Here is a 23,689-nt window from a genome sequence, read left to right as displayed (position 1 = left end):
ACAGTATAGTTACAATACAATTCAATACAGGAAGGATCAGAGGGCCCTGCTCGTTAAAGCTTACAGTCTAGAAGGGAGGGTTAAGTGGAACAAAGGGTAGTAGCTGTGGGGGATGATCAGATGGACAAAATGAAAATACAGTTGTTAGGTGTGGGTAGGATCGGCTTCTCTAAAAAGGAGGGTTTTCAGGGATCCTCTAAAAGCTAATAGAGAAGGAGATAGACGGACAGATTGGGGTAAGGAGTTCCATAGGCTTGGAGAGGCTCTCGAAAAGTCCTGGTGACGAGCATATAGAGATTGTGTGATGTGGGTGGTGGTCTAACCTGGAGTGTTGTTTTCTCTTTTCTAGACTAGAATTTTTTTTGAAAATTAGGGGGGCTGATGCATAACAATGGCAGATTAAAAAAACTGCGAAGTGGCATTCCCTATGTTAATTTTAAGTCTAACTTTTTTATTTTTATTGCAACTTAACCACTTCAATACCGCACACCGTCATATGACATCCACAAAGGGGATCTCCTATCCTGGGTGGACGTCATATGACGTCCTGAACTTTGTGCGGTGATATCTGAATGATGCCTGTAGCTAGAGGCATCATTCAGATATCATTGTGTTGCGGCGGCAGCGATCCTGCGCACCATAAGAACAATCCTAGTGGCGGTTCCCCCACTTGATGGTTCTTATAGGCGGCGGGAGGGAACATTCCCTTCTCCCGCCGCCATCCAGTGCTTCTCCGGGCTCCCCCGTGCCATCGGGGCCTGGGGAAAGGATCGCCCTGTGCTGGATAGGAAGCATAGAGATGGCGACCAGATGGTCACCAGTCATCTCTATGACCGTCGGAGGCCCGGGCGCGATGTGATGACATCCTGCTCGGGTATCTGTAAGTAAACAAAGCCACAATTGCGGCTAGTAAGCATTAGATCAGTGATTTTTTTTCCACGATCTTATGCTTTCCAGCCTGGAGGAGAGATGTGGGGTCTTATTGACCCCGCATTTCTCCTTAAAGAGGACCTGTCACACACTATTCCTATTACAAGGGATGTTTACATTCCTTGTAATAGGAATAAAAGCGATTAAAAACATTTTTTTTTTTAAAAAGTGTAAAAAAAAAATAAATAAGTAAAAAAAAAAAAAAACGCCCCTGTCCCCGGTAGCTCGCACTCAGAAGCGAACGCACCCGTAAGTCCCGCCCACGTATGTAAACGTTGTTCAAACCACACATGTGAGGTATCACCGCGTGCGTTAGAGCGCGTGCAACAATTCTAGCACTAGACCTCCTCTGTAATTCTAAACTGGTAACCTGTAAACATTTTCAAAGCGTCGCCTATGGAGATTTTTAAGTAACGAAGTTTTGCACCATTCCATGAGTGTGCGCAATATTAAAGCATGACATGTTAGGTATCTATTTACTCGGCGTAACATCATCTTTCATATTTTATAAAAAAATTGGGCTAACTTTACTGTTTTGTTATTTTTTAATTCATGAAACCATTTTTTTCCAAAAAAAAAGGCGTTTGAAAAATGATTGCGCAAATACCGTGCAAGATAAAAAGTTGGAGAAAAATACACTTTTTTTTATTAAAAAATAAGACAACAGTAAAGTTAGCCCAATTTTTTTTTTTTATATTGTGAAAGATAATGTTACGGCAAGTAAATTGATACCCAACATGTCACGCTTCAAAATTGCGTCCGCTCGTGAAATGGCGACAAACTTTTACCCTTTAAAATCTCCATAGGCGACGTTTAAAAAATTCTACAGGTTGCATGTTTTGAGTTACGGAGGAGGTCTAGGGCTAAAATTATTGCTCCAGCTCTACCAATCGTGGTGATACCTCACGTGTGGTTTGAATACCGTTTACATATGTGGGCACTACTCACGTATGCGTTCGCTTCTGCGTGCAAGCTCGGCGGGACGGGGCACATTTTCTGGCTCCTAACTTTTTTAGCTGGCCCCTAGATTCCAATCAAATTTGTCAAACCCTGGCCTACTCAACAATGCATACAGCTTCGCAAAGATGAATACAGAACCACCGAAAAGGAAGAATTTTATGCATGTATGGGCACATTTACAAGCCTATATACTGTATATGCATAAACCAGGTCTTTACGGATCCTTTTACTCAAGATCTTCCTGTTAACAAGATTCTCAATATAAATATCAGTACATTATTACATCTGTGTGCAAGAGGCCTGAAGGTGGTCATTGCTGGTTGGGGTCCCACAAATGGTATGCAATTAATTTGTCTCCTTATTTGTCATAAACTACCCAACTATATAGTTAAATCACAAACAAGTCATTATTGTTCCTATTATACCCTAAATAAGTCTGTATTCAAAATCAGGTATCCTTAACTACGTACTTTTTTCAAGTCAATGACCAAGTAGTTAAACAATGATAAGGATTACAGCCCCAATGCTCCAAGTCAACAATAGCAGCTCCCATATTTCTATTCCTCAAAGAAGTTGTTCAGGGCCATGTTAAAGCTTAGCTCACACTGCCTCAACTTGGGATCCGACTTGTGAGACCCCAAGTCACATGACATGTGAAATCAGGTGTTAGTCTATGAGAGCTGTCTTAATTAGCACTGAAGTTGCACTGACTTTAGAAAAAGTTCCTGTACTACTTTAAGGCACTTATACCCGATTTGTGCCCATAGACTTTAGGATTTGGATCCGACATTACAGGAAGATTACGCATTCCCTGCACTGTAGCCCCTCCCTCGCTTCAAAGTCGCATTAAAGTAATACTTAAGTCACCTGCAAATCGGCAGGCAGTTGCCTGGCAAAGTCACACCATAAGTCATGCGACTTTCAGGTTGAAGTAGTGTGAACAAAGCCTAAAAGTTACTCAAAGATTTCCATACTTGGCTCTATAAATGGCCTGGAGAGCCATCAACCTATCTGAAAATGATTGGTTACTAGAATGGCCCTAGCAAGGTTTTGTGCCTTATATACCCAATGAATAAGTGATAATAACAGTTGTTGCACCTCGCAAAGCTGTCAATTCTCAATGCAAGTTATAGCCATAAGCAAGTTAAAGCAATTGTAATGCCGAGTACACACGACCGTTTTTCGGGTTGTAAAAATGTTTTATGTCATTAAAAACGATCGTGTGTGGGCTCCAGAGCATTTTTCACGATGTAAAAAACGGGCATTAAAAATTTAGAACATGCTCTAATTGTTCACAACGTTTTTAACATTGTCGTTTTTAACGTCGTAAAAAATGGTCGTGTGTGGGCTTTAACGCCGTGAAAAGAATGCGCATACTCAGAAGCAAGTTATGAGACGAGAGCACTCGTTCTGGTAAAATTAGCGTTCGTAATGGAGTAAGCACATTCATCACGCTGTAACAGACTAAAAAGCGCAAATCGTCTTTTACTAACACGAAATCAGCAAAAGCAGCACAAAGGGTGGCGCCATCCGAATGGAACTTCCCCTTTATAGTGCCGTCGTACATGTTGTACGTCACCACGCTTTGCTAGGGCATTTATTTTTCACGATCGTGTGTAGGCAAGGCCGTTTTAACGATCGGGTTGAAAAAAAAATCTTTTTTTCTAGAACATTAAAAATTTCATTTTTTACAACCTGAAAAACGGTCGTGTGTACGCGGCATCAGTCTGTTTTTATTTTAGTAAAAAAAAAAAAAATGTTTTACAGGATCCATGCCAAATTAGATGCAGTCCTTCTGGATATAGTGGATTGTTATGCCAAACTGTGGCTACTGTGGGTAGAACACTTTCCACCCTACTCACTTTGATGAAACCCTCTTGCTTCCATGAGCAAATCAGGCCCTCACCCACTACTGCGATTTTCCCAGTCCGCAGAGCCGGATGTGGGTGAGGACTCTGGGCTCGCCCCTCACTATGCTTTCCAAGTCTCCTCAACCCCCACATTTTTTCTGGTCTTCACTTCTCTGCTTTATCCACTCCTATAAAACTTTGGTACGGTTACTAAATGACATGACAGCACCGGGGGTGTATGTTACTCCTTATGCTCATCCACATCACTAATATGTTTACTGATGTCCTTTCTAAATCCAGGATCTATGTTCCCCATATATACTCTATATAGTTATTTGATACCCTGGGTGTTTGTTTAGTTCCTGATCCATATTGGTTATATTCGATTATTCTGGCGCTGATGGTGCATTCATATTTTGTATGGTTGTTATTTGTCAATTTATTCTGTAAACAATTTCTGCGCACAACCTAGCGTGTTTTCTGGTGTAGACTCATGTCATACATATTATGTTTCTGTTCTTTTTTGTTTCTTAACAAAAACTTTGAACATGTAAAAAAAAGATACATACCTACTCTGGGCAATATTACACAGAGCATCCCTGAACCTCCTCTTCTGGGGTCCCCCGGTGCTCTCCACTCCACCATAGGAAGCCGCTTACTATGGCGGCACACGTGCTGGCATGCTTCTGATCCGTGCTGTGCGCATCCATAGACAAACAGCGTGGCTCGGCCACCTCACAGGCTTTGACTGACAGCCATAGGGGACATATACCAATGGCAAAATAAACAAATATATACATGCACATAACAGAATGGAGAGGGATTTTTTATGTGACTTTGAGAACAGTAATCATACTAGTGATGATGATTAGGTTGATTTTAGTCATTGAATTTGCAGTTGGCAATTCAGCCAAATTTTTATGATTCATCAGATCTCACCTGGACAGAGCTGAACCCAACACCAACTGAAATATAAACATGCAGACATAGTAAAACTAAATACAAATCTCAAAACTCTCTATGGACATTAACGCGATGCTGCAAGCTTTTCGCTAAGGATAGATGGCAAAATTCAGAAATTGCATACCAGCCTTAGCAACTGAACATCTGTCAGTTATTCTAACCAATTACATGCATATTATTATGGCTGTGGTGGTGATAAAACAAGAAAAGGTATACTTTTGGAACGCTACAAGTAATATGTACGAATGAAGCATCTGTAAAACAGAAATACCAGAATTCTGATATACATAGAAGGGAATAGATTACGGGTTAGTAGTTGGTTGTTGAGACTGTATTTATGGTCAATGATAGGAGCCAAGTAGAGGGGAGATTAAGAAAGTAAAGTACAAAGTAAAAGAAGCAGAAAAATAGAACATGATGGCTGACAGTGGTTGTAAATCTCAGACATGAAATATGAACAAAGCATATCCCTCTATTGTGTGTACTTGTCTCAATTTAGTGTAAATTCTGTATGCTGCTTCATTCCTCTGCTATCAGCATGAATCACTTATGACAAGTTTTCCAGACACCAAGAGAAAAATTGTGATTGGAGGGACCTCCAGCTGATTTAGGCCCCGTACACACGAGAGGATTATCCGCTGGAAACGGTCCTCCGGACCGTTCCCGCGGATAAATCCTCTGGCGGATTTTGATCTGATGGTTGTACTAACCATCAGATCGAAATCCGCGCGGAATCCATCGGCGGTGACGTGTCGCGCCGTCGCCGCGATGATGACGTGCGCGACGCTGGAAGATAAAGATTTCCACGCATGCGTCGAATCATTACGACGCATGCGAGGGAGAGGAGCGGACGGATTGATCCGGTGAGTCTGTACAGACCACCGGATCAATCCGCTGGACAGGATTCCAGCGGATAGATTTCTTAGCATGCTAAGAAATTTATATCCGCTGGAAATCCATCGGCCGGAAAAATATCCGCGGAAAAGTATCCGCTGGGCCGTACACACCACCGGATCTATCCGCTGGAACTGATCTGCGGATAAATCCCAGCGGATAGATCCGGTGGTGTGTACGAGGCCTGACAGACTCGGCTCTGTTCTTGTGTGCTCTGTGGAGGGGGTGTGTCTCTTCCCTCCAATCAGCTCTCAGAGCTCCCCTCAATGAGCTTTGCAGAGTGTAACTTCAGCTCTCTGCCCCCCTTTTTTCTGACTCCTCAGATAAGCTTTATAAATTCAGCATTTTTTAGACTGCAGATAGACAGATACCACTTATGTAGGAGGATTTGTTTCATCCCTGTGTATCACCTCACTGGGTATATGTAAGGGTTTACAACCACTTTAACATAGGCCTTTGTAATGGGAAAATTCCAGTTTATCGATTACGGTCAATTACGATCAACCTCGTCCAGTTTTTTTGAGTACAAGGGATCTTATGTGAGCACTTGTACAATAGTATTTCTGTAGAATTCTATCTAAGCTGAACAGATTGTGCATTCGCAAAGTAACATGTGTGACCAGCCTAAGAACTCTTCAGCCTCTAAACTGCAGCAGAGGAATTCTTATTTTTACTGACAGTCATCTTCAGCTATCTCATAAAAAATGACACTCATGCGCTTAATATGACAAATGAACACCTCTTCTCTCCTCTCCAACTGTTCCTAATTTCCTAGGTTTTGTCTGTGGGAATTACAGTCCCTGGCAATATGTGCTGTCTAATGTTTGAAGGCTTTATAATGAGAATAGCACCAGTCATTCATAGCAAAAACGATGTGTTTAGCCTGTGACAGGTGAGTACTCCTAAATTGGAGAAATGTAGACTTTAATAAAAAGCCATGTGGAGCAATTCATTTCACTGTACAGTAAAACCTTGGATTGCAAGCATAATTCGTTCCGGAAACATGTTTGTAATCCAAAGCACTTGTATATCTTAAGAAATAGTGGAAACTCAAATGATTCATTCCACAACCATTTATTCATAAGTCCTTCAGTTTATAGTCCATATAAAAATATTATAGAAATGTGAAAGGTTGTGTAACCATAAAATGTCCATCCACAAATGGCAGCCTCTAGAAGGGAATTAGAAGGAAAATCCATCAGGAGCTACAGACTATAAAAGAGAAGAGAGGCGCCTCTAAGTGTGGCAATATGGTTACATTAAGTGCCCGTTCACACTACCGTGACTTGGGATCCGACTTGTGTCGCCCCAAGTCGCACGATATGAGAAATTACATTAAAGTGAATAAGAGGCGTCTTAATGCACACTACTGAAGTCGCTCCGACTCCAGAAAAGGTTCTTGTACTACTTCTACCCATTGATTTCAATGGAAGTTGCCTCCAAGTCGGATCACTGTCTTAACTGAAGCAACTTTACAGGAAGAGAAAATAGTTTTCTCAGGCAAACCCCTCCCTCCCACAGAGCTGATTATTGTTTGATTGCACACTGGCAAAGTTGCCTGTCCTGGAGGCGACTTGAAGTTGCCTCGGAAAGTCGTGCCGACTGTCATGCCATTGTAGTGTGAACCGGCACTTAATGAAAGTAAAACATTTATATTTCAATATGTTTATTGAAGTAACAATGTTGTATAAGGCACAAGTGACAACAACAGAAGTGAAAATTGAGCACCCTCAAGGTACAACATTTAGCAACTCACGAGGTTGATGATTAAAAGAGGCACATCTAAGTATGTAGGGATTCGGGGTAAAGCTGTCCACATAGACCGCCCTCTGCACTGCTGGCTCTCAGTGCTGTAAGTCTGCAGTAGAGCGATCTGAAAGCGCTTGTGGAGCGCAGCGTGGAAGGGATGACTTTGATGGCAGTGAGGAGGACGGTCTATGTGGACAGCTTTACCCCGGATGCCTGCATACTTAGATGTGCCTCTTTTAATCATCAACCATGCGAGTTGCTAAATGTTGTACCTTCATTAAATTTAACTATTTTTCTACACTTATGCCGCGTACACACAACTGTTTTTCGGGTTCTAAAAAATACAGTTTTTTTTTTTTAATGTCATTAAAAACTATCGTGTGTGGGCTCCAGAGCATTTTTCACGATCTAAAAAATGGTCAAATTTTTTTCCGAACATGCTTTATTTTTTCCTGACGTTTTTAACATTGTCGCTTTTAAGGTTGGAAAAAATGGTCGTGTGTGGGCTTTAACGACGTGAAAAAAACGCGCATGCTTAGAAGCAAGTTATGAGACGGGAGCACTCGTTCTGGTAAAACTACCGTTCGAAATGGAGTAAGCACATTCATCACGCTGTAACAGACAGAAAAGCGCGAATCATCTTTTACTACCACAAAATCAGCTAAAGCAGCCCAAAGGGTGGCGCCATCCGAATGGAACTTCCCCTTTATAGTGCCGTCGTACGTGTTGTACGTCACCGCGCTTTTCTAGAGCATTTTTTTTTCACGATCGTGTGTAGGCAAGGCTGTTTTAATGAACGGGTTGAAATAAAAGTAGTTTTTTCTAGACCCTTAAAAACATAATTTTTTAAAACACGAAAAACGGTCGTGTGTACGCGGCATTAAAGGCACCTCTCTCTACTTGTATATCAAGCCATCGCTTATTTATCAAGTCAAAATGTGTTAAAAAATGTTGCTTGTCTTGCAAAACGCTCTCAAACCAACTACTACTTACTTTGTACATTGTTAGATGAGTAATGCATTTGGAAATTATAAAATAAAAATAAAAATATGATATACAAAATAAGTATAGCTATATAAATCAATAGCAAATAAAGCCTTTTAAATGAAATTCAAAACCTATACAGAAATGTGAGGATATTTGTATTTCTATTAATAATAGTGTGATTCCTAATATGTTATGTGCATTAACTACTTACGCGTCCTCTCCTTAAAAGAAAGTTGTGTACAGAATGGAGCTTACCTGCAAACGTATCCACCAGAAAGAGGGGGTCTTTAACTCTGCGGAGGCCACATATCAGGATGAAAATATGTAAATGTTCTGAAATCTGTTGAATTCCTGCAGAACAAAAGGATTTATTTTAGCGCCAAGGCAGAGAATTGAATAAACAGATTTCAATTTTGCTTATAAGCTTCTGTAATGAGTTCTGGCTTACAGCTGAAAAACAGATTAAAAGAATGAGTTCAGGTGGCTTAAAAAAAGTTCAAGGCAATCCTGTCCAACTTAGCCCAGTAAATATGGCAAATGTCAAATAAATAATACTGAAGGGTTATTTTATAAAAAAAAAAAATCTATTTTTTTTTTAAGAGGACTGCCCTGCAATTCATGTTCATGCTTATGAAAACGGGGTGACAGAAAGAACCACCCTGGTGCTGGCTTTAAACTGTAGAAAACAATAGCAGCCCGTGAACTGTTGGCTAGGGGGTTCGGCTGCAGTCCAGTGTCTATAGACACAGGAGCAGGCACCATTTGGCCACTGCATCCTACTGGCCCCATACACGAGGAGCAACTCCTAATCCTAATGAGTTCAGCCAGACTGGGCAATGATCATCTCATGTGTATAGGTACCTTTAAATGAGATTGTATCCAAAGGAATAGAAAAAAACGTGGTTTTCATGCATACAACAGATACGTGCAAAGGAATTATAGTGACATGTATAAAAAAAAAAAAAAACAAGCTACATTAAATGAAGATCCCTTACATCAAGGGTGTCAAACTCAATTTCATCGTGGGCTGCATCAGCATTATGATTGCCCTTGCCTTGCCCTTGCCGTTGTATCTGTAAGATTAGATGTCCAGCGCAACCCCTCCTCTTACATTAGATGTCAAGAGCCACCCCACCATCAGAAGTCGAGTCCCCTACTCTCCCTTACATCTCAGTGCACTCCCTTTCCTTATGCTGCTGCTGGGAAGATGGATGCATTGCTTGAAAGCAGAAAGTAGGGTTCTGGAGGAGGACCAGAGGAGGACTGGAGCTCTCCTGCAGCTGCAGGTGAGGTGTGAGGGCCACATTAAACGGCCTTGAGGGCCGGATTCGGCCCGCGGGCCTTGTGTTTGACACCTGTGCCTTACAATATCAATCTAAAAAGTAATCATAAATACCGATAGTGACAATTGTGGACCATACCCGCTCAATGTATGCTGGCACAGTTGCTAAAGAAGTGTGCATGTGAATGGGTGACAAGGTAGGAGCACAATTTGAAACCAGAAGTTACACAAGAACAAGAAGTGTTCTAAACAATGACTTTCATTCCAGTACATTTCAGTTTTTCATTTTATTTTACTAGATTTTTTCCTCCCCCTTGCATGTTCTGATATGCGTTCTGGTGCATTCATATGCATTCTGGTTCTTTTTTTTTTACAGCATTGGAACCAAACGCAGCGATGTGAACTAGGGTGATAAGAAAACATTAAAATGACTGTGCATGTATTCAGATTCAGCACTCGGATCATTTTCCCAGGACATTTGACAGGCAGTGAGAATGTGATGCAGTATCTCACCTCTTCACTGATTGTTTTAACCCACTAAAGACTGCACTACTGCCTGGCAATCACCTGAATGACTCAGGTCTGGCAGGTGGCAGACAGGGGGGGTTATTTACGAAAGGCAAATCCACTTTGCACTACAAGTGTAAAGTGCACTTGAAATTGCACTGAAAGTGCACTTGGAAGTGCAGTCGCTGTAAATCTGAGGGGTAGATCTGAAATGAGGGGAAGCTCTGCTGATTTTATCTTCCAATCATGTGCAAGCTAAAATGCTGTTTTTTATTTTCCTTGCATGTCCCCCTCGGATCTACAGTGACTGCACTTCCAAGTGCACTTCTAGTGCAAAGTGGATTAGTCTTTAGTAAAAAAAAAAAAAAAAAACAAGTGTATAATTCCTGCCGCGGCCATAAAGCAAAGCATTGCAGCTGCGGCATGTGTACACCCCCAGCCTTTGCTGCTAAAGCTCAACTGCATGGTTGTACTGCCCCCCTCCCCCCAACTGCTACTGTAAAGTATTGAGATAAACCATTTACCACTGACTGGGGTGAATACAAGGTTTATCTTTTATTCATATATGTAAAAAATTCATCCTGAAAAGGAAAAAACTCTTGCTGTAACTATACTCACTTTTACAATACTTTTCTCCAGTGCCGTAATGTTCTGGAGATACCTGTAGGTCACTGACATCTGCAGCCGGGTGGTTCAGGGTATAGATCTCAGACTGTTTTAATTGGCGGAGGTGAGATGACGTAACTTCCGCACATGTGTGGGAGTTCCGTAGTCTTGGCATTGCTGGAATTCTACACTGAGCTTTGTGCAAACAGGCAGGTAAGCAACTTTTTAATTCTTTTAAAGCAGAACTAAACCCACCAATTTTCCCAAAACAGTTTAAAGGCCTTGAATGATAAATGTTACTGTTACTATACGTCAGCTCTCAACTGTCAAGGCATTAAATGGCTGAAGTCATAGCCGATCACATGCGCAGCACCCATGGCAATTGTGGATCAAACAGAGATTAGGATGGCAGCTTCCTTGGCTATGAAGGATAGGAGGGTTTAAGTTCTGCTATAAAAAGTTTTGTCTGGAATTTGTCTGTAATTTGTACAGTATGTGAAGTTCATCTAAATAAGCTAGTATATCTAACAATTGCTTCTTCCCAGACTGACAGTGCTTCTGTCCAAAGGCATCTGTATTGCCCCTATTTCCAGAGTGGAGACATCCTAACCCTGAGATAAGCCAGATCACGTGAAAAAAGTCGAAAAAGTAAACAAATGCAGCCACTACATTTAAGGATGCCACAAGTAAGTTACTATATATTCAATTTTGTTTTACCGCCACCCAAGCCTTAATTATTATTATTATTAATATTATATACAATTTATATAGCACCAACAGGTTACGCAGCACTTTACAAAGTAGAGGGGGACAGCACAATTACAGTACAGTACAATACAGAAGGTACAGGAGGGACCTGCTCGTAAAGCTTACATTCTAAAGGGAGGGGGTGGTGGAACAAAAGCTAATAGCTGCGGGGATGATTTGATGGGGGTGGCTCAGGGACAGTTGTTAGGTGGGTGTGGGATAGGCTTCCCTGAATAAGTGAGTTTTCAGGGATCTCCTAAAGGTGGAGAGGTTAGGGGCTGATCAGACATACAGGGACAGGGAGTTCCAGAGGATGGGAGAGGCTCTGAAGAAGTCCTGAAGGGGAGGATGGGAGGAGGTAACAAGGGAGCTAGAGAGCAGTTAATGTTAATAAACATTAGGATTTCTAATTCATTCAAACATACCAGGAAACAATAAAAATATTATTTACTTGTGAACAAAATATATATCTGTAACGGAATGACCCGGGACAAACAGAGACTTTGGAAGGATGAGGGGTACTCCTGTGCCAGCGTCATTAATAACTCTTATGTCTAGGGTCACCTTATGTCCGATAGGGCCATAGGGTGACTGAGAAATTATATCCTAAATTACAGGACAGGGGACATTACCGATAGCTCATATTTTTGCAAAGTGTTGGTTTATTCTATGACTCATCTCTCTGTGTAGACTGTTGACATGCTAATTGAGTCTGGTCCAGGATCTCTCATTATGTATGCTAAATACTGGAACTTGCCAAGCTGTATGCGGAGACAGAACGTCTGTCTAAGATGTGGAATGTGACTTCTCAGGTGTATTAAAGCCACAGTGTGTGATGAGGGGGGTGGAGAGTCTCTTTGTCCCTTTCATGCTTGAACTGCATAAAACCCCGGAGAATGTACCATTAAAGATGTCATTCATTTTGAAACCAGTACCAGAGCTGTGTGAGTCTCGGTTATTCTGGGAAATGGGATGGATCGGGTCCTGTTGGTTGGAGTGTCAGATGAGCTGTCGTGGGTTGATGGAAGGTCGTAAACGGTGGTGACCGTTACAATATCTAAATACAGTATATAACTCGTGCTGAAAGTACAAATAGAATAAAATAAAATAATTCAGGTGTAACAAGTGAAATTGCAGCTAACACTTGAAAAGTGAATGATTGGAAAGAATTACAGCGTGCTCCAAAACTCAAGGTGCGCCACACACTCCCTCTTGTGTCCCCCCACTCACCGGATGGAATGGACCCCTAGTTTTTCAGTCTGGGAAAATTACGTCAATGCATTTCACCCTCCCACAGGGCGTCTTCAAAGGACCTCTTGACCATCACATAATGGCCGGTTTCCGAATCCACGAGACGTCACTTCCGGTCTTTCGTTTGAACACTCGTTGATGGTGTTCACCTGTAAACTTTCACTGGATTCATGCTTATTTTCACCCATCAGTTTGTAAGTAATTGACCACTTGCGCAATACATTTCTTGGTCAATAGTAGTTCATTTTTGCACCTTTTCTTTCTTTTTTTCTGGTATCATGGTTTGATGTTTACAAATTTCAGAGATCTTCTTGATACACTGATGTGATCTAGCCATCCATTGCCAACTTTTTAAAGCCTGAACGCTTTGTATACATTTGATTAAAGAGGATGCAAACCCTCTCTTAAAAAAAAAAAAAAAAAAACCTGCAAGACAAAGGCATAATGAGCTAGTATGTATAGCATACTAGCTCATTATGAATTACTTACCTGAGAACGAAGCCCCCGCAGCAGTCCTCGGACATCTCCTCCGTTGCCGCCATGATACCCGGAGTGACTTCTGGATATCGCTGCTCCGGCGCTGTGACTGGCCGAAGCAGCGATGACGTCACTCCCGCACATGCGCACGGGAGCCGACCCAAAAGCGGCATTATGACGTTAGTAGCGGCATGCGGCAGCGCATGCGCCGTAGACATCAATGCCATCTTTCTTGGAAATATCTCCTTAACCGTGTAGGTTAAGGAGATATTTCTTGCACCTACATGTAAGCCTTAATCTAGGCTTACCTGTAGGTCAAAGTGGTCTGTAAGGGTTTACTACCACTTTAAATGGCTACAATGAAAAAAAGTCATACATATCAAAGCTACAATGAGCTTGTTTGGATTCTGGAGACCAAAGTTTGACACATACAGGCAGACACTTTATAAGCTTAGCTCAGCTATGTCCATCTTCCCAATAAATATGCTTTCCGAAAGCCAATTGTGCAAAGTAGATTCCTGGAGGGGGATTCCTGATGCCTTCCTTGTCCTCAGTGTTGGTTTGTAGATGTGCTCTGTAGTTAGACTCATGCAGCAGCTTGCTTCTAGTAGTTTGTCATCTCCAGGAGTGCAGAGCAGCACAGAAATCATTTATGGCTCTCGGCAGTTAAGATATGGAATCAAGACGGTACGCAGACCAGATGCCTTACTTGTTTTCACTCCCTGGCTGCAGTCACAGTGCAAATGCAGACAAGCTTTATGTAAACATAGCAATATATTGTTCAGGTCTGGATATAATATAATGGTTCTCAATATACAGGGAAGACAAAGATTATATATTCTATATTGGATAATCCTTCACAAAAAGCTAATGGGTTTTTAAGTACAGCTGAGCTTTTAGTAAAACTCAAAAAGGTGGAAAGCGAAAAAATAAAAGGTAACAAAACAAAGTAACAAAGCAAAGCACAGCTGAAGGAGAGAGAGAAGAAAACAGAGGTGATGAAGGGGGAACGAATAGAGAAGTGGTAAAGTGAGAAAGAGCAGCAAAGCTGATAAAAGAGCAAATGAGGAGAGTTACTGTATAGAACAGAAGATAAAGCAAGATGCTACATACAGTAAGTGCATGAGTGAATGCAAAGGGGAAAATAGACTGACGTGAACCATTATAGGAATATAAGAGAGCAAGAGGGGTTTTATTCTTTGAGAGATCCTTAATGTATATGTTTTGAGTCACAGTGTACAGCTCTGCTTCAAGCCTATAGAGATTCCCCACACACCACGTTTTATCACACTTCAGTTACAGTGAGAAAAAAAAAAAAAAAAAAAACAACAACATATTTATATAGCAGTGAATATGACATTCACCCAATCACTGCAGGCGGATCTTTTGATCGCTTGTAATTTATTTTACTGCAAATGATTAACAACATGTACATGTTCCATTTACTGCCACACATTATGGATGCTAAGGAGGACATTCTCTTCGTATTCTTGTACGTTCTCTTCGTTCTTCTCAAGACCTCCTACTCTCTAGCTCTCTCATCACCTGCTCCCATGCTCGTCTCCAGGACTTTTCTAGAGCCTCTCCATGCCTATGGAACTCCTTACCCCAATCTATCCATCTATCTCCTTCTCTATCAGCTTTTAGAGGATCCCTGAAAACCCTTCTCTTCAGAGAAGCCTACCCTTCCCACACATAACTGTTTTTTCATTTGAGTCCATCTGATCATCCCCCACAGCTAACTACCCTTTGTTCCACTTGACCCTCCCTTCTAGATTGTAAGCTCTAACGAGCAGGGCCCTCTGATCCCTCCTGTATTGATTGTATTGTGACTGTACTGTCTTCCCTGATGTAAAGCGCTGCGCAAACTGTTGGCGCTATATAAATCCTGTATAATAATAATAATAATAAATTCATAAAGATGTGAAGTGCTAGACTACACTATTTTTAGGATTGTTTTTTTATAAACTTCCTATCTGAACATCCACACTTTCTTAAGCCCCATACACGCTATTAGATTCTCTGCAGATTTTTATCCTCAGATTTACCAACACCATGTAGTGCAAGGGCCTGCCTGATTGCATACAAATTGAAACTCTTAAGCCTCGTACACACGATCGGATTTTCCGACGGGAATTGTGTGATGACAGCCTATTGGTGGACAAATGTTGGATGGCAGGCTTTAAAATTTTCTGCAAACATTTGTCTGTTGTCAGATTTTCTGTTTGTGTGCCGTTTGTATGTAAGACAAGTTCATGGCCAAAGCCCTTCAGACAAAAGTCCTACTCTTTGTCCACGGAAAATCCAATTGTGTGTACCAGGCCTTAGAGTTTGACCTCATATTATATTATTGAAGACAAAAATCTGCAGAAAATCGAATAGCGTGTATGGGGCATTAGTAAGTTCATTTTTTTTTTTTAATGTCATCCTCAGGCACTACTTTATTAAAAAAAACAATGCTCCCCTACTGCATTGAACCACAACGCATATGCCGTGCTTTGAAATAATTGGACAAGACCAATTTTGGCTGTGTTGTGGTGCATTGTAAGCCTATTCGATAGGAATAGGCTTCCTTAACCACTTAAGCCCCGGACCATTATGCAGCTTAAAGACCAGGCCACTTTTTGCGATTCGGCACTGCGTAACTTTAACTGACAACTGCGCGGTCGTGCGACGTGGCCCCCAAACAAAATTGGCGTCCTTTTTTTCCCACAAATAGAGCTTTCTTTTGGTGGTATTTGATCACCTCTGCGGTTTTTATTTTTTGCTCTATAAACAAAAATAGAGCAAGAATTTTGAAAAAAAATCTATATTTTTTACTTTTTGCTATAATAAATATCCCCCAAAATATATCTAAAAAATCTTTTTTTTTTCCTCAGTTTAGGCCGATCCGTATTCTTCTACATATTTTTGGTAAAAAAAAAATCGCAATGAGCGTTTATTGATTGGTTTGCGCAAAATTTATAGCGTTTACCAAATAGTTTTATTGCATTTTTATTAATATTTTTTTTTTTTTCTAGTAATGGCGGTGATCAGTGATTTTTTATCGTGACTGCGACATTATGGACACTATTTTGGGACTATTGTCATTTTTATAGTGAACAGTCCTATAAAAATGCACTGGTTACTGTAAAAATGACACTGGCAGTGAAAGGGTTAACCAGGAGGGGGGCGCTGTAGGGGTTAAGTGTGCCCTAATGTGTGATTCTTACTGTGGGAGGGCGTGGCTTGGTGTGTGACGTCACTGATCGTCGTTTCCTATGACAGGGAACATACGATCAGTGACAGGCTCACTAGGAAGCACAGGGAGAGGTTTGTTTACACTTACCTCTCCCCGTTCTTCCTCTCTGTGACCCGATCGCGGGACACCGGCGGCGATCAGGTCCGCTGTTCCCACGGGGATGGTCAAGGAGAAGAGGACCATGTCTCAAGCACGCCGCCGGTGGGCCGCTCACGACCCACGGCTGGGATCTTAAAGAGCACGTACATGTATGCCCTTGTACCCAGCCGTGTCATTTTGTCGACGTATATCGTCGTGCGACGGTCCTCAAGCGGTTAATGAACGTTAATGCTGTATCACAACGCAATGCAAGTCATAAATGTACCCTCAAGGGTTATACGATTTTCCCAAAAGGCTAAAGGTACAATTCTCCATTCACACAAAGTTAGGAGACAAAACTTTACAGTAATTCATCTTTAAATTACAGTGAACATATCTTCTTCTAGCGTAGGGCAAAACCACAGGTGTACTCTCCTCTCTAGTAGATAATACTCACCCAACCTTCACTTGCTTGCCGCTTAATCCAGCCACTGGGAGCAAAAATAGTACTCTGTGGGCCAGATTCACGTAGAATTCCGGCGGCGTAACGTATTGCATTTACGTTGCACCGCCGCAAGTTTTATGGGCAAGTGCTTGATTCACAAAGCACTTGCCTGTAAACTTGCTGCGGCGTAGCGCAAGCCCGCCTAATTCAAATGGGGCGTGTATCATTTAAATTAGGCGCGTTCCCGCGCCGAACGTACTGCGCATGCTCCGTTTTGAAATTTCCCGCCGTGCTTTGCGCGAAATGACGTCGCACCGACGTCATTTTTTGAACGTCGACATGAGTTACGTCCTTTGCTATTCACGGACGACTTACGCAAAAAAAAAAATATTAAAATTCGACGCGGGAACGACGGCCATACTTTTACATGGCAAGTCTAAATATAGGCCACGAAATACCAGCTTTAACTAGACGCCGGGAAAAGCCGACTAGCAACGACGTAAGAGAATGCGACGGCCGCGCGTACCTTCGTGAATCGCCGTAAACAGCTATTTAGCATACCCGACGCGGAAAATGATGCAAACTCCACCCAGCGGGCGCCGAAGTATTACACCTACGATCCAAAGGCATACGAAGCCGTACGCCTGTCGGATTGAAGCCAGAAGCCGTTGTATCTTGGTTTGAGGATTCAAACTAAAGATACGACGCGGCAAATTTGAAAGTACGCCGGAGTATCAGCAGATACTCCGGCGTACTTCTTCTCTGAATCTGGATCTGTATCTCTAGGTACTGTGGAGCATGTGACTCATTCCCCTTTCTCCAATGTGTCAGCTTTGCTTGGTGATTCGCCCAATGCCATCACAACTTGACGCTTCCTCTTTCCGTTTCCAGTTGCTGAAAAGCGTAGTGGAGGAGCAATGGGGAGGTATGTGCTTGCTCCTTTTTGCACAGTTACAATGTCACTTTCAAATGAATATAAGATATATTTTATGCTAAAACCAATTGGTGTTAGCCCCCTTTCCCCTAGAAATGTCAGTGTTTTTGATGTCACAAGAGTCAATTTGTCTCTTTTTGGTTTCTGCATGTTTTATAGGGCACACTTACCTTGTTGATAAGCTGCCAGAAAGTTCATGCTTTGCAGCCAATGACATGGCTGCCAACCAAGAACTCCTTGAGGGCTTGTTCACTTGTAGTAAATAGGCCCCTACAGTGTGTGTGTTTATGTGCCCGGAACTGATAGATGTGCCATGCAGTCACTGGCAGCAGCCTGTTAATAATCACTGAAAGAAGCGGCTGTACGGATTTCCCTGCACATCCAAGTGTTTGCATTCATACAGACGCTGCTATTGTTCTTTTTTTTCAACTTTTTATTTATTGTTTTGGATAGAATGGGGAAAGGTCAGTATGTCCTGTGAGATATTATTGCTATCTTGGGCTCCATTAGAGAGATGTTCCCTAGTTTTCTGTTCTGGGGGAAAGTCTGTACAAGGTAAGTAGACCACAATAAAAAGCTAACAGAGATTCTAGTATTTCCCTTAAAGCGGGGGTTCACCCTGTTAAAAAAAAAAAAATATGTTTTTTTTTATTAGACCATTACATTCGGCATCGTAGCGCGAGCTACGGTATGCCGGTCTTACATTTTTTATCCCCGTACTCACTGTGCTATGGCTCATTGAAGATTCCGGGGAATGGGCGTTCCTATGGTGAGAGAAGGTGATTGACGGCCGGCCCTGGCACGTCACGCTTCTCCGGAAATAGCCGAAATAGGCTTGGCTATTCACGGCGCCTGCGCATAGCCTGTGCGCAGGCGCCGTGAAGAGCCGAGACCTACTCCGGCTGTCTTCGGGGAGCGTGACGTGCCAGAGCCGGCCGTCAATCATCCTCCCTCTCCATAGGCACGCCCATTCCCCGCGGGAGTCGGATTCTTCAATGAGCGATAGCACAGTGAGTACGGGGATTAAAAATTTAAGACCGGCATACCGTAGCTCGCGCTACGATGCCGAATGTAATGGTCTAATGATGTGAAGGAGGGTGAACCACCGCTTTAAGGACCGAGCCAAGTTTTTTTTGCTAGGAAAAACATTATATATATATTTGTCTAACACCCTAGAGAATAAAATGGCGGTCGTTGCAATACTTTTGTCACACCGCATTTGCGCAGCGGTCTTACAATCGCACTTTTTTTGGGGGAAAAAAACACTTTTTTGAATAAAAAAATAAGACAGCAGTAGCCCAATTTTTTTAATATTGTGAAAGATAATGTTACGCCAAGTAAATTGATACCCAACATGTCACGCTTCAAAGTTGCGCCTGCTCGTGGAATGGCGACAAACTTTTACCCTTAAAAATCTCGCATTTTAACCACTTAGGGACCGCCTCCTGCACATTTGCGTCGGCAGAATAGCATGGCTGGGCACAGGCACCTGTACATCCCCTTTAAGTGCCCAGCCGTGGGTCGCGCCCGTGCGACCCGGTCCGAAGCTCCACGGCCGCGGGACCCGATCGCCGCCGGTGTCCCGCGATCGGTCACAGGAGCTGAAGAACGGGGAGAGGTGTGTGTAAACACACCTTCCCTGTTCTTCACAGTGGCAATGTCACTGATCGTCTCTCTTTAAGGAGAGATGCGGGGTCAAAAAGGCCCCACATCTCTCCTCCAGGCTGGAAAGCATGAGATTGTGAAAACCGATCTCATGCTTACTAGCCGCAATTGCGGCTTTGTTTACTTCCGGGTACCTGGGCGTGACGTCATCACGTTGTGCCCGGGCCTCCGACGGTCATAGAGATGACTGATGACCATCTGGTCATGCTTCCTATCCGGCGCAGGGCGATTCTTTCGTCGGGCCCACCAAAGGCACGGGAGAGCCCGGAGAAGCACCGAATGGCGGCGGGATGGGGGGGATGTCCCCTCCCGTCGCCTATAAGAACGATCAAGCAGCAGGACCGCCGATTTGATCATTTTTATAGTGCACAAGATCGCCGCCAGAACACAATGATATCTGAATGATGCCTCTAGCTGCTGGCATCATTCAGATATTACCGCACAAAGTCCAGGACGTCATATGATGTCCACCCGGGATGGGAGATCCCCTTTGTGGACGTCATATGACTATGTGCGGTATTGAAGTGGTTAATAAAAGATCTCTCAAATTCCCATTCCTCTTTCACAGGGATGACAAACAGAGAGAATGTCTCCTCTGTACAGAGCTCAGTGTTGATTCTCAACACAGAACTCTGGGCTGTGATTATACACAGCCAATTAGCAGGTCCCAGGTGTAAAGCATTGGCCTTGCTCTTTCTGTGTACAGCGAGTGCAGGCGGGGCGGTGCCTCTAAACCCAGAGGTAGGCAGTGCTGTACGGGTACGTTGCTTTGCCTTTATGGACCACTTATGCATTGGGGGCAGACTCTCTGCAAGTGTTTAATGCAGGGGTCCATAGGCCTGGATTGGTTGTGATGATACCAAGGGACAGTCCAGCGCCAGAAGATCAGGGAGCACTATCTACCTGGGAGCACAGGATAAGGTAAATTAAAGGGGTTTTAAAGGTACAATTTTTTTTCCTAAATAGCTTCCTTTACCTTAGTGCAGTCCTCCTTCACTTACCTCATCCTTCGATTTTGCTTTAAAATGTCCTTATTTCTTCTGAGAAATCCCCACTTCCTGTTCTTCTGTCTGTAACTCCACACAGTAATGCAAGGCTTTCTCCCTGGTGTGGAGTGTCGTGCTTGCCCCCTCCCTTGGACCGCAGGAGAGTCAGGACGCTCTCTATGTCCTGACTCTCCTGTAGTCCAAGAGAGGAGGCAAGCACGACACTCCACACCAGGGAGAAAGCCTTGCATTACTGTGTGGAGTTACAGACAGAAGAACAGGAAGTGAGGATTTCTCAGAAGAAATAAGGACATTTAAAATCAAAATCGAAGGATGAGGTAAGTGAAGGAGGACTGCACTAAGGTAAAGGAAGCTATTTAGGGGAAAAAAATTGTACCTTTACAACCCCTTTAACCCCTTCCCGACCGCCGCATGTACATATACGTCGGCAGAATGGCACGTACAGGCACATTGGCGTACCTGTACGTCCCTGCCTTCTAGCGGGTGGGGGGTCCGATCGGCACCCCCCCCCCCGCTACATGCGGCGGTCGGGTTCCCTCGGGGAGCGATCCGGGACGACGGCGCGGCTATTTGTTTATAGCCGCTCCGTCGCGATCGCTCCCCGGAGCTGAAGAACGGGGAGAGCCGTATGTAAACACGGCTTCCCCGTGCTTCACTATGGCGCTGCATCGATCGAGTGATCCCCTTTATAGGGGAGACTCGATCGATGACGTCATTCCTACAGCCACACCCCCCTACAGTTGTAAACACACACTAAGTGTACACTAAATCATACAGTGCCACCTGTGGTTAACTCCCAAACTGCAACTGTCATTTTCACAATAAACAATGCAATTTAAATGCATTTTTTGCTGTGAAAATGACAATGGTCCCAAAAATGTGTCAAAATTGTCCGAAGTGTCCGCCATAATGTCGCAGTCACGAAAAAAATCGCTGATCGCCGCCATTAGTAGTAAAAAAAAAATTTTTTTATAAAAGTGCAATAAAACTATTCCCTATTTTGTAAACGCTATAAATTTTGCGCAAACCAATCGATAAACGCTTATTGCGATTTTTTTTACCAAAAATGTGTAGAAGAATACGGATCGCCCTAAACTGAGGGAACATTTTTTTTTTATGTTTTTGGGGGATATTTATTATAGCAAAAAGTAAAAAATATTGCATTTTTTTCAAAATTGTCGCTCTATTTTTGTTTATAGCGCAAAAAATAAAAACTGCAGAGGTGATCAAATACCACCAAAAGAAAGCTCTATTTGTGGGGAAAAAAGGACGCCAATTTTGTTTGGGAGCCACGTCGCACGACCGCGCAATTGTCTGTTAAAGCGACGCAGTCCCGAACTGTAAAAACACCTTGGGTCTTTAGGCAGCATATTGGTCCGGTCCTTAAGTGGTTAAAGTGATTCTATTCTTCCCTAGACTAAACAACCGGCAATCCTTGCAGTGCGGCTGTAGGTCCACTGCTAGGGATATTTTTTAAATTTCCTGGACTTGGGCTTTAATGTCTGTGTTAATGTTGGAGAAAATGTCGGAAATAAAGGTCGTCTCCAGGACAGTGAGTAATGTGGTAGGCACAAACAAATTATTCCTAGTTTTTTGGCATAAAAGATCAGATCTTTTGCATAGAGGCAGCAATTTTAGTTTAAAAACAATAAGAAAACAAAATGACTGGTTGTAGTTAGAGATATAAACAGCTTTGTCATTAGAATCCACATAAATGGTGCTGTTTAGACTGTATTTGCTTTGCAAATGTTTGTTTAGCTGCTTAATATGGAGTTGCCCTTTAATGAACACAACCATTAATTTAGATTAAAAAACTGACAAGTGTGTTACCTCCTTGAGCTTCCATGCCTTTAGATTGAACATTTGTAAACCGTCTAGTCTGCCTTGTTATATGTACTTTCTGATAGAGCGCTGAAATAAAGCATCCGTGCTTCCTCAGCCATCACATGCATTAAAACGCCTGCATACTTCTGCAAGCAACAGGAGAATACATTTCTTCGACATGTACACAGAACTTTGATCAGCAAATATTTCATTGTTTATGAAGAGGGAAGAGAGGTCACAGAACTTCAAACCTGAACAGTAGAAGACTACTTGATTGAAGTTAACAAACTAGATTGCTTGAAAACAAAATAAAACATAAACAGGAAAAAAATGATTACGTAGAATTGTGTACAGAGTCTGAATGAAGAACCAGCTTAAGGGAAATGACAGGAGATATTGATCTGCTAACAATGCAAGGAGACTCTCAACAATATTGTTGTTCAGCTGTCTCAGGACATGGTATAATAAGGACTTGGTAATTCTATAAAAGGTTATCAGAGCTGAACTCCAGAAAGCTAAATTATATATTGAGTTATATTTTCTTAACCACTTCACCTCTCACACCTGCTCACTCTCTATGGATCAGAACTTTATTTTTTTACATTTCTGCTATGAACCTGTTTACTTGGCAATAACTGTGCTACAGATAACAAGGTAATGCATATACAGGGAGTGCAGAATTATTAGGCAAGTTGTATTTTTGAGGATTAATTTTATTATTGAACAACAACCATGTTCTCAATGAACCCAAAAAACTCATTAATATCAAAGCTGAATATTTTTGGAAGTAGTTTTTAGTTTGTTTTTCGTTTTAGCTATTTTAGGGGGATATCTGTGTGTGCAGGTGACTATTACTGTGCATAATTATTAGGCAACTTAACAAAAAAAAAATATATACCCATTTCAATTATTTATTTTTACCAGTGAAACCAATATAACATCTCAACATTCACAAATATACATTTCTGACATTCAAAAACAAAACAAAAACAAATCAGTGACCAATATAGCCACCTTTCTTTGCAAGGACACTCAAAAGCCTGCCATCCATGGATTCTGTCAGTGTTTTGATCTGTTCACCATCAACATTGCGTGCAGCAGCAACCACAGCCTCCCAGACACTGTTCAGAGAGGTGTACTGTTTTCCCTCCTTGTAAATCCCACATTTGATGATGGACCACAGGTTCTCAATGGGGTTCAGATCAGGTGAACAAGGAGGCCATGTCATTAGTTTTTCTTCTTTTATACCCTTTCTTGCCAGCCACGCTGTGGAGTACTTGGACGCGTGTGCT

The 23,689-nt window shown here is 42.4% G+C and overlaps 1 protein-coding gene across 3 annotated transcripts in view; it reads right to left on the bottom strand.

Annotated features, from left to right (window-relative positions):
- The window catches only part of GLT1D1 (glycosyltransferase 1 domain containing 1), a 200,049-nt gene that overhangs the window by 103,472 nt on the left and 72,888 nt on the right, over positions 1-23,689 (bottom strand). For all 3 annotated transcript variants that reach the window (XM_040347374.1, XM_040347369.1, XM_040347371.1), the window contains exon 7: positions 8,589-8,684. In XM_040347374.1, the coding sequence (XP_040203308.1) occupies positions 8,589-8,684 (96 nt within the window). The remainder of the gene's footprint in view (positions 1-8,588; positions 8,685-23,689) is intronic.

The sequence above is a fragment of the Rana temporaria genome, chromosome 1 (assembly GCF_905171775.1).
Source record: "Rana temporaria chromosome 1, aRanTem1.1, whole genome shotgun sequence".
Taxonomy (NCBI): domain Eukaryota; kingdom Metazoa; phylum Chordata; class Amphibia; order Anura; family Ranidae; genus Rana; species Rana temporaria.
This window is presented reverse-complemented; position numbering and strand designations above follow the sequence as displayed.